The following is a 16,511-nucleotide window of genomic DNA, read 5'->3' on the forward strand; positions in this document are numbered from 1 at the left end:
CCGGCACCAGAGACTCCCAGAGTACCAATGCCCACAGCGTCTTTGGCCCACCCCCTTCGAGTTTGGAAGAGGAGCCTCAGAGGATGTAGGCACCTCCACCGCAGCACCCTTCCGAGGGGACAGTAGTAGACTCCACACAACCTCCTTCTCCCCCTCCCATGGACCTGCCAGCCTCCTCTTCGCAGCCTGCTTCCGTGTCTCCCCTTCCCGTGCTCCCTCGGCCTGCTCCTTCCTTAGTGATTACCCTCACTACCCGTCTTTTCCCTCCATCTCCCTTCCCTTCTCCTCAGTTAGCTGCAGCCTCGGTTGGGGCCTCTTCCTTGAGCATTCACCAGGCTCAGAAGCTGACCTTGCTTCCACGAGCAAGGACAAGGAAAAGGCTCCCCCGTTGACCTCTCCTCAGCAATAGGTCAGCGCTCTAGGCAGCCATGACTCAGCTTCTTCTTCCCATAGTTCTGGGGAGCGGGGTCACGATGATGAGTCCATGGGCCTTTGCATGCATGCTGGGAGGCCGCTTCCGCGTGAGTATTGGCAGTTGGGACCTTGGAACTATTTGGAGATTCCAGATTCTTACCCCATGCCCTTGGAGTTGACCATTCTGGTCTTGCAGCCCCTTAAAGGGGAATCAATGCGATAGGATCGTGCACCCACCCGGTTCGGATCCTCCATTTTGCCTCCACAGGGGTGGAGAAGTCGACACCAGAGCTCTTCGTCGCTCGCGATGATGGAGCACTAGATATACCAGATGATGGATGAGTGGATGGGACCTCACGTCATGGACCTTTGGCTCGCTCGTGGAGGTTCTGCGTATTTCTAGCTTGGCTTCTTTCCAATGAAGCCAAGGTCAGGCTTGGCTATAGCAGTGATCTGCTTGCCATTGGAGACGGTTCTCTCACAGCCTCACTACTGGACCCTTCAGTAGTGTGCTGACCTCAGTACTGGGTAGGGATCGAGCCAGTGGCAACTCTGGTCCATCGGCGCATGGACGCAGATTACTCTCCCTCTGCACGCTCCCATGCACAGGCGAGTCTTGTTCACTGCCACCCCTTCCCCATGAGTTTGACCGTGGTGAGTTGGAATGTGCATGGCCTTCATGACCGTGCACGCAGTCAGCCGCAGACTTGATTCTCAGTCAGGAACCGCATCGGGCTCTAGTAGGTGGACTAGTTGACTTTCTCTTGATTCAGGAGCACACGTTTTTCGCAGCAGACATCACACGCTGTCACTGTCTTCTCCTTGGGAGTGGCCCAGAGGTTTGGTTCCCAACAGTTGGTAGGCTTTTCCTTTTCATGGCAGAGGCCTTAGGTTACTTCTATGCTCGCAGACACTTGGCATTACACGGGATGCGGCTTCCGATCAAGTAGGAGGAGGAGCTCCTTGACTCCAAGCTCATAGATGACAGAGCGCTCTATGTGGATAGCTTTGTGGTCAGCCTGGAGAGGGTCAGATGGGCCTTAGCCATTTATTGCGAGGCTTCCGGAGCTCGCATGAATTGGACCAAATTTTTTGGTTTCTTCACAGGCTTTGAGGTCACCCAGGAGGTTCGAGATTGGGGAGCTGATTTTGGCTTTCGTTGGATCCTGAGAGGGGAGATGGCGCGTTACCTGGGCTGCCAAGTAGGCATTGACATTTCAGCAGAGCAGTAGTTCAGCCCGGTCCTAGAGTGTTAGGTGGAAGCTCTTATACTGGAGCGTTGCCAAACTCTCGCTTGCGGGACGTGCACTGGTGGTGAACCAAGTACCTCTAGCCACAGCCTAGTACATTGCCTCGTGTTGGTGTTTTCATTGGGGCTGCATGGGGTGGCTACAGTGCTTAGTACGAAACTTCCTTTGGTCGGGATCGGATGGCACGCCCAACACTAGAGCCAGGGTGGCTTGGCAGACAATGATCTTGCCATAGACGCAGGGGGGCCTTGGCATTATTGACCGAGAGATGCTGAGCAGAGCCCTCTTGGGCAAGCTGGTTGTGAGAGGCCTTACCCCGGGTGCGGAACCTTGGAAGCTCCCACTCCAGCGGGGGCTTCTAGGGAACATGCCTCGCACTGGGGGACAGTGGGAGTAGTCCTACAGGTTGATCTTCTCTGAGGCTCTGCTAACAGGGAAGGGCTCTTCGTTGCTGCGGAGTCTCTATAGAGTGTGGCAGAGATTGGCAGGAGGACTCATACGGGCTAGGCGGATTTGTAGAGAGGAGTTTAAGAGGTAGCCTCTCATCTGGCACCTAGATGTCAGAGACATGGAGGGGCGCATGCTAGGCCAACGGACTCATATCGGATGGGCATAGTGGGATAGGGGATCGGCCAGATCCTTTGGGACATGGAGACGACTTCTTAGAGAGATAGAGGCTCGCAGACAGGCCCTCTCCTACCTCTGAGGGCCCTCTCCTACCTCCGAGGAACAAATATCAGGATGCAAGAGATTGAGGAGGCGATCTCGGACTCTTGGTGGGAGGGACTACGGAGCCCCTGAACTCCCCATTTCTGGTCATGACAGTTCTCGCGGACAGGGGTATCGCTCTGGATACGCTTTTTTCTGGAGTCTCTTGGTTCACCCTAGTCTCGTTTCTATCACTCGGACCGGGAGGCTCATTATAGGATGAGTCGGAGGTGGAGGAGGAGACAGAGGTGGAACTAGAGGACCTGGAGTGGCAGAGGGTCAGGATTGTGGGTCGCTTTGGGTAGGACTTGGCACATCGATCCCTCCATCATCTTATCGACCCTAGAGGGAGCGGTGTGGTGCCTTTGGATTTGGGAGGGCAGACCCTTATGTGACATTCAGTGGGACCTAGGGGAGTGGTTTTGGCCCGCTCGCATAGGGCGCTCGGACCTGATAGAGGAGGTCTCCTTCTTCTTGTATACCACTCGCATCAGGCGTCGTCTACAATTGGAGGCAGCAACATGGTTCCCTTTGAGGGAGTGTCACTGGCTAGAGTAGGATATCGAGAGAGAGGTCATAAGCCGATTTTGGCCTCGCCTCTGGACAAGTTTGCGCTTGCGGAAGATCTCTTACTTCTTCTGGTTGTTGGGGCATGGGGGTTTGCCCATCGGCCCCTGGCTAGAGCATATGCGGATCGATGGCAGATGCACTGGTTGCGGGGATGGAGTTTTGGAGACCATCCCGCATTGTCTTTGGGGCTGCCTTGCTGCACAACGGATTTGGTTGGCGGCCCTCAGGATTGTTGCTAGCATGCAGAGGATGAGCAGGGATTTCACATGGGGGATGGTGGCCTAGCTCACGGAGGGAGGCCACGCCTTTTCAATCGACCCTGTCATGCCGGCTTATAGGATACATGGATAGCAGGTCTCCCGGATTGAGATCCATGATGCAGTTCAGCCCACCCGCTCATGCCCACCAACTCTCCCGGAGCATGGTGTTTGGGAGACTCTCTAGCATCACTACCTGGAACGTCTGGGTGGCGAGATTCAGTAGGGTGATGGGGGGCCAATTGATCTCTCCGACGGCTACTCTAGTCTCCATTTGGCAAGATTCATCTTCACATTGTGTGCCATTTGGGAGCGCGGTACTCTAGGCTTGAGAGTGACTGTCGAGAGGCGGGAGCGCTTTTGCCAGACATGGCCGGTAGGAGTTTTCTACACCCTCTCCGCGAAGGGTATTTGTTGGGCATATAGACCACCAACATGGTTGCTAGCTCTTGTTTCGAAATCTCTATAGGCGATGAGCCATGAGATCCGGAAACGAATGGTTGTTCTTGTAGCTGGCAACCAGTTCTTTTCTCTATTTTCATGGACAGCTCCTATTGGAAGCTGGTTGTATGGTTTTTTCAAGCATTAATAGATTTACTTCTTCTTGCAAATAAAATGGTATTCGAGTATAGCTGAGCTCACATCCTCGATGATAAGGTACATTTTAAAGATGTAGGCTATTGCACATTAGTTCTTGACTTAATTCTGCAATGGTCCTTCAAGCAAATGAAAAATCAACTTGTGGTAGCATCATTCTTACCATCTGTACTACAGTAGTTTCTAAAGTCCTACGTTTTTAGTTGACCGCTATACAGGATCTCTTAAATTGAGGCGAAATTAACCACCCTTTGAATGTTAAGCGTGGCGTATGTTAGACTGGTCATTCATTACAAAAGGCTCCTAGTCTGGAATGTGTGATTGTCCCTTTGTATTTCAATACTTTTGTATTTTCAAGTAATGGGTTTCTTGCCATGTTATAGATCCAATTAATCACCAATCTAGTTTTTCATTTTCTTGCATAATGTGTATGTGCAATGACTAACAAAGTAAAAAGCATTGTCAAGCTCTTTAATTGGCTGGATAATGGCTTAATTTTTTCTATCTCGGGAGACATCATATATATTTTAATACTTTTAATATGCTTTCAACCACAATCAATCCACTAACTTGGCGTTTTGTGATTTTGTACGTATTTGTCGATCTATGTGTGCAATAGCTGTAATATATAACTCTGCTATGTTTCATGCTTTAAAAAGGAAGAATTCAGAATACACTAAATACTAATGATAGCCTTGATGGATGTGCACTTAATACATATACATTTTCTTTCAAGTGCGGACACCCATGCATCCATGTACAAAATAGCAATTGTTCATGTATTATGCACTTTTGTTTTGAGACCTCCTTTCTTTCTCTTCAACCCTTTTTTTGCATGCTTCTCTATTTCACTGATTATGGTGGATGTGGTTTTTGCAGGATCCCTTCTTTCTCAATTATTGATAGAACCAGTTTACTTAACTTCTATTGTTGTGGCGGTGGGTGGTGTTCTTCTGGGTGGAAATAAAGTTGGTGCTCAAGTGGATGAAGGCATGTCTGATTCACAGGAATGTTCCTCTCTCTCAAATTGTTGCTGTGCTGTCAGACTTGATGCCTTTGAAGGAAGAAAACAATGCCTTGACGCCTTAAGAAGGTCATTATATGAGCGATTCCTTCCAGTTTCAGGCAAACTTTGTCCTCCTTACAGGATAAATTTGGTAAGCATGGCTAATAATGCTCACCTTGTAAAAATCTGTTCAGTATAATATTGTTAGAATCTATCACTTTTTTTTTCCTTTGGGGCAAACAAGTGAGCTTCTATTAATTATGGCCAAAATACAAAGTATCAGGATAAAATCCTGTGTAAGACATCATACAAAATCATGCAGAATAGAAACGAGGCTGTCGTAACTGATTCAGGGAGTGGAGGTGCCATGAAGGCCTTGTTAGTGTATATGTTAATAATAAACCATGATCCTACTGTCTCTCAAAGGGGCCTTGACGCCTTAAAAAGGTCATTTGCTTCCAATTTCAGGCAAACTTTCTCCCCCTTACAGGCTAAATTTGGTAAGCATAGCTAATAATGCTTACCTTTAAAAATCTGCTGAGTATAATATTGTTAGTAGAATCTATCACTTTTTTTTTCTGTGTGGCAAATAAGTGAGCTTCTGTTAAGTATGGCCAAAATACATAGTATCATGATAAAATCCTGTGTAAGACATCATACAAAATCATGCAGAATAGGAATGAGTCTTTCGTAACTGATTCGGGGAGTGGGAGAGCCATGAAGGCCTTGTTAGTATATATGTAAACAATAAACCATGATCCTACTGTCTCTCAAAGGAGGCCTAGATGCCTTAAGAAGGTCATTGTGTGAGCAATTCCTTCCAGTTTCAGGCAAAATTTCTCTTCATTACAGGCTAGATTTGGTAAGCATAGCTAATAATGCTCACCTTGTAAAACTCTGCTCATATAATATTTCCATCACTTTTTTTTTTCTCTGGGGTAAACAAGTGAGCTTCTATTAAGTATGGCCAAAATACATAGTATCAGGATCAAATCCTGTGCAGGATAAAATCCTGTGTAAGACATCATGCAAAATCATGCATATTAGAAATGAGGCTGTCGTAACCGATTCAGGAGTGGAAGTTCCATGAAGGCCTTGTTAGTGTATATGTGAAGCATAAACCATGATCCTATTGTCTCTCAAAGGTAAATGTTACGCTCAAGTCGAGGTAACATGACCTTGGAAGGGTCGGTCGACATTTTCCTTTAAAGGATCAATGTTTGTATTATATTTGTTGAGCTTTACGTAAATGATCAGAAAGGAATTAAAGTCAAGGTCCTTGGTGAGGGTGATATGGCACTAGACTAGGTGGATCTAAGGCTAAAGGGTCTAAATGCATTAAATGTGCCAAGGGGCAAATGATTCAATGATACCCCAAGAGAGGGGTAAATGATGCATTTAGGAGGGACCTTAGAATGAAGACATGTGGCATACTAGATCCATCTAGGGAATTGGGGCTCGTTGGGATTTGGCAAGCAGGAGCTTTCTCGTAACGTAATCTTCTTGACAACTTGCTACCATTGAGGTTGGTTGGGGGTATAATCTGTGTGCCTATGCCCGTGATTGATGTGAAATATCAGGTGTTAAGAAATTTGTACATAATATTTGGTATCAGAGCTGCAGGCGATTGGGAAAAGGGGAATTGAGAGAGGTCTTGGGCTTTGGTGTCGAATTTTCGTCGAACGATAATTTGAAGCGAGTTCGGACCTTTGAAAGTCAAAGAACCAGAGAGAGAGGATTGTACCAGCCTGAAAGTCGATGCTTCCCTGGATGATTTGAACGTTGTTACCCTCCAAACTCGAACAATCAGGTCACAGGATATCAGGGTGGCGCACGTGTTGGTCACAGTTTATTACCTTCAGGACTCCTTGGCATCGCGGAGGGGGCAAGCTGTTGTGATATTTTGGTAGTTTGTCAGTTGGATAGCGTTGATGAGCAGCGCACAACGAGAGCTGCTTCCATAATGACTCAGACTTTGTAGTAACTCTTTTCACAGGCGAGGTTACTCGAGTTACGACTACCTATAGAGAGCTACTGTGTGGTCACGGGACTTGCTTGCGATATTTGTTGGCGGAGATTTGGTTAACAACAAAGGCTGAAGCGTAACATTGCCGATATTTGCGATTTGGGTTCTCGTAGTATTTACAGTGCAAACGCCTTGTATTACTTATGCACTCCGATTGAAGGGTATTGATCTGCATATGCGCTGAAGTGCCACGAAGTGCTTGGTCGTGAGCTCGTGGGAAAGGGGTAGACAGTACAGCATGTTTGTGGTCACAAGGCAGATCATGAATGCATGTTGGAACAATCTTACAGGGATAAGTTAATTTCTTCGTGCAGCAAAAATATGATCAGGGAGCTTTCTATGCCTTCTAAGTTTCGTTGGAGTATGTACTCGTTTATTTGCCTCTGTGTTTGAGTTATTTCAGATTGCAGGAGTTTCCCTAGCCTAGGGAAAAGTGGGTTTTGGTTGCAGTGTGATTTCTTTTTTTTTTTCCCAAAAAGAGACTTCTATTAAGTATTAAAGAAAACCGTTAGAGCAAGCTCCATACGGGATACACCATGCAATGCATGAAAAGCTCAAGAGCCAAAAAGAAAGAATTGGGGCTGATAGTGCCATCTCAATCCAGTAGAAACCTCCGAGAAAAAGGGAGAACCCTTCCAAATTCGAAGAAAAACAATCCTTCTAGAAGAGGCTGCCCGTGAAGGGCCCTGCATGCTAGCCCGAATGGCTATCAAAGTGTGAACCGTGTCAGTCCAAATACCCATGAACACCTGTGAAGGGTGTATCTGGGTGCCATCCAAGGCCTTTGTACATTTGGCTCTCCAAATATGCCAAGATCTCCCAAGAGGTGTCCACTGAAGCATGAGAAGCCCTGAAGGGAGTAAGTGATACATCCTGAAGAGAGCAGGGCTCTATCACCTGTCGGCGGACCGAGAGTGCCCAAGAAGAAGGCTCACCCTCATAAAACACCTGGGGCCCAGTAAGGGATAACCATGCGACCGAGCCCCAAGTCATGAAGAAAGGGGAAGTATGAAAAATGATGAGTATCCTCGCAACCCCTTTCCAAATAGTCCTCGCTTAACTGCAGTCCCAAAGGCAATGTCGCACTGACTCCTCTGCAAAATGACAGCAAGGGCAAGTGGGATCAGCCCCAAAACGTGATCTCCACAGGTTCACTGCAATCCCTCCATGAATAGAAAGCCAAAAGAAAAGAGTGATCTTTCTATTTCTGAGGGATTTCCAGAGCCTCCTCCAGAAATTCCTTCACAAATTTGCAGTGATGAAGAAGCTGTCCCAATGGGGGGCTCTGGAGGGAACCCAACCCCTACTGTTCAGCTGAAATCTCCTGGCATTACCAACTGTGAAACGAAAAAAGGGAATTCCCCTCTCTCGGTGCCCATGATCTATCCTCCCACTCTCCTGGGTCCCACTGCAAGCACCTGATAGGTGCACCTCCATACAACCACAACCTCCAAGATCCCAAGGCTAAAAGCAGAATGTCGGGGTCTAAGTACCACTCCAAGCCCGCTCCATGGTCCACAAAACTAGCAATCCTGACAGGCTGAAAGGCAACCTCTAGAAGGATATCATCCGTGGATCTAGAGAGTATACCTCCATCCCCAACGTCAAAGACCAGTGCATCTTCTCCGAGACCTTGAAGAGCGATCACCTTTAGAGGAACTGCTGTCCTCAAAAAAGCTCCCATCCAAGTGGCAGAAGTAATAGGCAACTGAACTGCCCATTCCACCGGGATGGCTGCATCTATTTGCTGAACCCTGCGTGCTACCCCTCTGAGGTGACTCACGGACTGTAGTCTCTGATCCTTAGGTAGGTTGATAAATGCCTTCCAAGTACCTACTGTGTAGGTGGGGCCTTTCTCCCATCTAGACCACTACATGTAATGGGAAGTGCCCAGTGGTGTGCCATGCTCATCAAGTATACTATCCTTCCAAATGACCGGCTGCCTATCAATCTCTTCTAGGGTAGAGGGCGGAACCCTTCGAAGAGTGTTCCTGAAGCTCCCCCAAGCTTTCAGGATGGCAGACATGAGAGCCTAGAGGAGAGGCAGGAGATCTGAGAGGGGCTGAAGTAAAAATCCATCTTGGGCTATCCACCCAATCATCTCCCAAGGTTGGTGTGCAAGCCTGAATGCGTCCAAAAAAGAAATCCTTCCAAGGTTCCTTCCTAGGCATGAGTCCCCTCACCACCACCTGACAAAGTAATGCCCTGCACTGCAGATCCGGGTCAATGATGTTAAGGCCCCCTTAAGATGTAGGAGAATAATGGTCTCCGAGGCCACCCTCGCTGCAACATCTGCTGTGCCATCAAGTCCACTCCATAAAAAATTCCTGACTGGTCTAATGAGCTGAGTGATGCAATCCCTAGACCAGCACCAGCAAGAACACACAAACCAAGCGGTGGCCAAAAGAACCTGGTTCACTACCACAACTCTAGAGGCAAGGTCGAGTTGGGCTGAGCTCCAAAAAAGTAGCTTTTTCCTTATACTTTCTAGTACTGGGGCAAATTGCTGTGCTGGAGAAATGCCCAACCCTACCTGGCATCCCAGATATATGACAGGAACACCCCTGTAAATCTAGGAAAAGCCAAGGTCAACTCCCCAGTCTGGAGTTTCCTCATCACTGGTCCAAAAGCCGAAGGATTTATGCCAGTTAATGTGTGCCCTTGCAGCTCAGAAAAAAATATTCAAGGCTGTCCGAAAAGAATCAAGTGACTGCGAAGAGGCCTCAATAAATATAGCAGTGTCATCAGCCAACTCACAGTCAAGAAGCTCCTGCTCCTGTCTCAAGGGCAATCTCAACCCAAAAAGCTCAGCCTGAGATCTAAGGAAGATACTCATAGCTTCTGCCACAAAAAGAAAGAGGAAGGGGGCTAAAGGGCATCCCTAACGAACTGATCTGGAAATCTGAAATCTGTCACCCCTTACCCCTCCAATCAAAACCTGGCTGTGAGCTGATCTATAAAGGGAGGCCACCCCTCTAATCCATGCATCTGAAAAACCAAAACGTAGAAGAGTGCCCTCAAGAAAGCCCCAATCTACTCTGTCATAGGCTTTCTCAAAGTCCAGGATTAGAATTGCCAGCTTCTACCCGCTCTGCATAGCGCACTTAGTGGCTTCCCAAAAGGAAAAGATATTGTCAAATATGCTCCTGCCATGCACAAAGCCTGTCTGAGTATCATGGATGAGGTCTGGAAGAAGGGGCTGCAATCAGATGCTGATCGCCTTGGCAAGGATTTTGTATAAAGTGCCCAATAGAGTGATGGGTCTCCAATGGGATACAAAATTCCTGTTGCCACCTTTCGGGATAAGGTGTATGAGTCCCTCGATCAGTGAGTGAGGCATCTCACCCGAGTCCCAAATGCCTTGCAGGGCTGAAGTAATAGGATCACCTATCATATCCCAAAAGGCTATAAAGAAAGGAGTAATACCATCGGAACCAGGGCATTTCCCCTTATGAAGGGCGGAGAGGGCAGACTTGAATTCTGTGTTGGTAAAGCGTGCATCAAGTAAGCATATCATCTCTGGTGAGACCAACACAGGTAAACTCTGCCAAACTTTCTCTCTAGCCACATCTGTGGCCTGTGTGTCAGGAAATGTGGAAAGGAGGGAGGCATAGAAAGCTGTCGCTAAGTGTAAGACGGTATTCCGATGAGACTGCAAAACGCCGTCAGAGTCAATAAGCTGCCTGACACTCTCTCTACTATGTCTGGGACCAAGTGGAGAGAAAAAGTGTTTATTGACTCTCCCTCCCATCTGTATCCAAAATGACTCCCGTGCATGGAAGGCATACTCTACTCTCTGATCAAGCAATGTCTGCAAGTGAGCCCTTGCCGCAGCAAGGCGCTCCTGTGTCCAAGCATCTGATGGTCATCTCTGCTCCTCCTTTTGCAAGGCTGCCATTTGCCAGTGGATACCAACCTCCTGCCTGAGTACCTCACCTCGCCGAGCACTAGCAACGGAGTGATAGACTGCCTCTGTGAGAGTCTCATCCGTGTATAAGGCATCAGGGATCCTGATACTGTGACACCGTCCTCTCAGATGGGCCTCTGAGATGGACAGAACTGCTGGAAAATGGTTGGAAGTGGAAACACTAGGTGCAATGCAAACTGTCGCCCCTCTATCAAGAGCCCAGTCATCCACATAGAATCTGTCAATCTGAGCATGGATAGGCATATGCACCCTACGGCTCGACCATGAAAAAAAAAGTGACTAAGACTGAATATGAAATGCATCATCTGACCAAACATCTCTGCCACTGAACTTGAATAAGAAGGCATCCCAAGCTGCTCTCTCGAGGGAATGAATGCCACCTTCTCTGCCCCCTTGCTTATCAGAAGGTGCCTCAACCATGTTGAAGTCACCTCCAATAATCTATGAATCTGCAATGTCAGCCCACGAGAGCAACTCTTTCTAGAACAGAACACGGTTCCCTCTGTTGTTCGGAGTATAGAGATTGAGGAAACCAACCTTACGTCCGTCAATCAGAAGCAAAACCCACTGGGCCCTGGAGGGGGTTATGGTGCCGTGTCCAATGATCAGAGGGAGAATAGAATCTGAAATTGATATGCATGTACCTCCTCTGGTTCCCAAGGCAGGAAGCCAAAAAGTCCGGCCTGAAAGCAGCTTACCTGACTTGGAGCAATCTCTGACATCCAATTTGTGTTCCTGAAGAAAGAGAATGTCTAGGGAACCACCTGAAACACCTGGATGGAGCTGATTCCTGATCAGCTGTCTGCGACGGCGATGAGGGATGCGGCCCAATCCCTGTATATTCCAACTGGCTATCCTCATCTACGGGAGGAAGCGGGTTGGAATACCTTACCCGACCTGGTGGTAGAAAAAGAACCCTCCGCTGCAGTGTGATTTCTGGTGTCTGGTTAGCTGTAAAATTGGGGGTTGGACTTTCGACTTGTAAATACAGTTTCAAGCGGTGTTTTATTATTTATTTATTTAAAAAAAAAAACACCAATCGACCTAAATGGAAGTAGAAGGAGAAGCTTCTAGGATGGATCCCGTAGAATCGGGAGTCCGGACGACCCCGCAGGTGTCGCGCCCAGCAGGTCATACACTATTTGGCAGAATTGCAATGTTGGAGGATGCCTTGCAACATATTGTAACACAACAGTTACAAGCAAATGTAGGGCAATCTGAGCTCAGGAAAATGGTTCATAGTATGTCTGCTAGACCATCTTGTGAAGAGAAAGGTAAATCTCCAATGGAACCGGAGTCCAGTATTCATACGGTCGAGCCTAGGATGGCTAAGGTGCCTAATATTGCTAATTATAGGCCAGAAAAGTATTCTGGTCGGATGTCTGACCGTAGTTCCAATATCATTGAGACTTGGTTACACAAATGGGACGAGGCCTTTGCCATTTTTGAAATCAGGAATGATAGGAAGAAAATCTGCGAGGCCACCCATATGTTTAATGAGGTAGCGGATAGGTGGTGGATAAAATAGCAGAAAGATGGAGTGGCATCCACTACTTGGGAGGGGTTTAAAAAGGAATTTAGAAAACACTTCTTACCTCCTGACGAAGCATCCTGAGGTTGGGATCGGTATCGAAACCTTCGTCAGAGAAATTTATCAGTGGGGGAATACACTGATAAGTTGAGAGAAAGTGTAATGAAGGTTTATGAACCTCTACCTCAGTCAATCCAAGTAAAAGATTTTATCTTTAGTTTGAATGATCGGATCAAGATGGAAGTTTGGGCTAAGTATGCGAACACGCTAGATGAAGCAATTGCCATAGCCCTGAACTATGAGAATACAAAAGGAAACAGACTAAGTGGGTTTGTGTAGGTTGGGACTCAGTATGAGTACCCGAAGAAAACTAGGTTTAAGAAGAAGTGGATTAGCAAAGGGAGTGCCTCACAGCCTAGTGGTCAAGCCAAGCAGGCGAAACCAGTTGAAACTCCTAAATCAAGTACTACCATTGGGATGAAAAGAAAAGTAATACCAATGGCAGCCCAGGCTTGGTCGAAGTCTTCTTTGAACCCAGAGCAAAGAGAAAAAGTAAGGAGAGAAGGCTTGTGTTTTGGATGCCTTCAGTCTCATCAGTGGAAAGATTGTCCACGAAACAAGGATCGTCGGATGGCTGAGATGGTGATCTCAGAATGCGACGTGGAAATGAAGGGAAGTCCCATAGCAGAACAGATGCAGATTCAGATAGTGGGATCTTCTCAAAGGTCAGTACTTGTTTTGTTATGTGTGTCTATTGCTAAGCTAGTAACTAGTACACGTGATAATGTCCTGTCAAAGCTCGCAGCAACGGGGTATACAGCCTTTAATGATACGGAGTTAATTAAGATGAAAGGGCAAGTAACTAATCATGATGTCATTGTGTTGTTTGACTCAGTGTCAACGCACAATGTAATTAACTCCAAGCTTGTAAAGAGGCTGAAACTAAAGACTAGCCCATCTGACTATGCATATACAATCAGAATGGCAGATGAAAGTTCAACTGAAGTATGGGACCAAAGGGTTACCCAGTTTGAGCTTTGAATTCAGGACTATGCTGAGAAGCTTGATTTTAAAATGACAAAGCTTGCTCATGCATACATAGCCTTGGGTAAGGCTTGGCATTCTAGGAAGAATCCAGCCATAGATTGAAAAAAGTACATTTATCAATTCAAGATGAATGATGTGCTGTATGTCTTACGAGGTGAAAAAGATATACCTCAAGGACTGTTGGTTTCCGTAATGGAAATTCGAAAGGCTCAAGAAGAGTTTTTGTTTCTTTGTACAGCATCGGTAGAGCCGATTGATGATTCTTTGGCTAGCACTGATGTTGCTCAAAATAAAGAGATAGCCAAGCTGGCTGATCAAATAGCAGAGGAGTTCTCTGATTGTTTTAGGGATGAGTTACCTTAAGGGTTACCTCCAAAGCGGAATGTTCAGCATAAGATTGAACTAATCCCGGGGGTAGAACTTGTAAATAGACCTCCCTATAGGTTGAGTTTTACTGAAGAGGCGGAGGTACGAAGACAACTGAAAGAATACCTCAAGCTGGGGCAGATTCAACCAAGTTTCTCACCTTTTGCTTCGCCAATGATATTAAAGAAGAAGAGAGATGATACTTTTCGCCTTTGTATAGATTACAGAGCATTGAATAATATCACTATTAAGCATAGGTATCCGATGGCTCGGATCGACGATTTGCTAGATGCATTACATGGAGCCGTAATTTTCAGTAAGATTTGTGATCATTCTTGGGATTTGTCCAATTTTATCGAAGGCATATCAAAGGATATTCCGAAATAGTATCGCCATTGACTGATCTGACCTCAGATAAAGTACCTTTTATATGGGGACAGAATCAACAGGAAAGTTTTAACACCATAAAACAAGCTGTGGTCTCAGGACGGGTGTTAAAAATAGTTGATTCCCAGAAACCGTTTTTCCTTGAAACCGATGCAAGTGGCATTGCGGTAGGAGCAGTTCTCCTCCAAGAGGGAAGGCCAGTAGCCTTTGAAAGCAAGAAGCTTTCTCCCTCTCAACGAAATTGGCCAACTCATGAATTGGAGTTGTATGCTGTTGTCCATGCTCTGAAAACATGGAGACATTATTTGTATGGGTCAGAGTTTTATGTTGATGTTGATCATGATACTCTGAAACATTTTTGTAACAACATGACTTGAGAGGCCGCCAAGCTAGGTGGGTAGAACTCATGCAGGAGTCTTAGATAGACACCATGCAGTCGGCCTTAGTAGAGACGTCCAAATAAGTAGATGTGGTGAAGCGTGAACCTGCAAAGGCAACTCTTTCGGCTACCCTTTTGGAGTAGCAGCAGAGGTCCACCAAGGCTCTCAATATCAGAGTTCAAGGGATCCCACGGACAGAGACTGCACCGATAGATGACGCGACCACCTCGTGGCGACCACACTAGGGGTTCCGGACCATGCTATTGTCAGAGCATGGCGAGTGGGGAGAGATCCCAACAGAGAGCTATACGCTTCAGGGACACTTAGGCATGCTTGGCAGCTTTGCATCGTAGATCGGCTCTACGGGATCACCCCACTATATTTATGGATGAGGACCTAACTCCTTTACAGATAGAGGAGAGACATGCCCTTTTGCAGCTGCGTGATGCGGCTTGTAAAGAGGGAAAGTGGGTAGTAGCGTGGGATGGACGTCTCATTACCGGACCTCGCCAACCACCTGATTGCTTCTCCACATAGGGGGGTGGGGTCTATGAGACTCAGGATACTGAGACCCTTGCTTGCACCATTTGGAGACACATCAGAGCCCAGAGCGCCCCTTACCAGTGGTCAATGGATACACTTGGGAGTCAACCTATAGGGGCGAGACAAGGAAGATAGGCAGAGTATAGGGATCAGGAGGAGCAGCAGTCTTATATAGATCATCTCTTATTGGGGCGATTTCAGTGGAGAGGAGAAATCCACATTCTAGGTTTCTTTGGATCCGACTATGACGCACCACTAGCCGTGATCTCTTCATAGTGACTTGCTACTTCCCACCAAAGACCTCACATTTTGCCAAGGCAGTACGGGAGGAGGTTGAGACATCGCCATATACACCCCTCTATCATGATGTCATGGATTTCTCGAGCTGCAGAGATGTTCTCCTAGTGGGGGACTTCAACGCGAGGATAGGAGCACGCCAGGTGCCACTACTAGATTTTCGAGAGGATGTTGTTTTACTTTCCTAGCTGACGTTGACATATCACGAGTGTCTACTGATAGACGGGCTCTATCACTTCTTACGGACATGCACTACTAGATCTAGGTACGACACACGATCTCATTATCTATAATGGTCTTGAGCGATGGCCCTCCTCTAGCGGCTTCAGTTGCTTTCCACATGGAAGGGGATCTAGCATAGTTGATTATATCTTGGGATCCCCTGCCTTCACACCACATATCACAGACTTCTCCGTCTCACCACCACCACCTGGGGCTGATCACACATATCTCTTCTTCAATATCACCACTCCCCGCCTTGCTCTACCACTCACCACACCTCCCACCTACACTACCTATCATGACATACACTTTGATGACAGCCTCTCACCCATATACTATGCACGGCTCTACACTTTACTCACCTATATTGACCACATACCCCTCGTAGAGGACCACCGCCTTTAGGGTCTGTGCCATGTAATAGGTGGTACGTTGATGAGTGTAAGGCTCTTTGCCGACAACTCCGATTCGAATCCCGACATGGCCTACCAAGTGAACCAGACATGTTACGCGAGTATCGCCGTCTAGTTCGCCAAAAGAAATGAAATTTGTTCGCCGAAACGAGGATGAATTATTGAACATCGTTTTTAGTATTAATTCCAAAGACTTTTGGCAACGGTTTCTTGAACGGCGGTCCCCCTCACTACTCACAGACACTCAATTTTGGCACAACTACACCTGCACACTTTATGACACCCCCGATCAGCCCACACTTGAGCTCTTGCACATACCACGATCTACCTCTTGCACTCTTTTCACTAAGGGGGGCATTAAAGATGCAGTCATAAAGCTTCATAATGGCCGAGCAAAGGATCACGAGGGATTATGAACCGAGTTTGTTGCATACGGGATTGATATCCTAGTCCCTATCTTGGCAAATCTATTTAATGGAGCAGTTTGTCTCGGCTTCCCACACACTTGGACCCTCAACACTATCACACCTATCCACAAGGCAGGGGATCCCATGGATCCAAGTAACTAT

General features: G+C 47.0%; 1 protein-coding gene across 3 annotated transcripts in view; it reads left to right on the forward strand.

The window, feature by feature from the left end:
- The window catches only part of LOC147886988 (denosine deaminases acting on tRNA), a 90,236-nt gene that overhangs the window by 41,287 nt on the left and 32,438 nt on the right, over nt 1-16,511 (forward strand). For all 3 annotated transcript variants that reach the window (XM_087394473.1, XM_087394474.1, XM_087394475.1), the window contains exon 5: nt 4,676-4,953. In XM_087394473.1, the coding sequence (XP_087250599.1) occupies nt 4,676-4,953 (278 nt within the window). The remainder of the gene's footprint in view (nt 1-4,675; nt 4,954-16,511) is intronic.

This window comes from Dipteris shenzhenensis, chromosome 23, assembly GCF_047967505.1.
Source record: "Dipteris shenzhenensis isolate YYH24624 ecotype China chromosome 23, Dip_SZ_1.0, whole genome shotgun sequence".
Classification (NCBI taxonomy): domain Eukaryota; kingdom Viridiplantae; phylum Streptophyta; class Polypodiopsida; order Gleicheniales; family Dipteridaceae; genus Dipteris; species Dipteris shenzhenensis.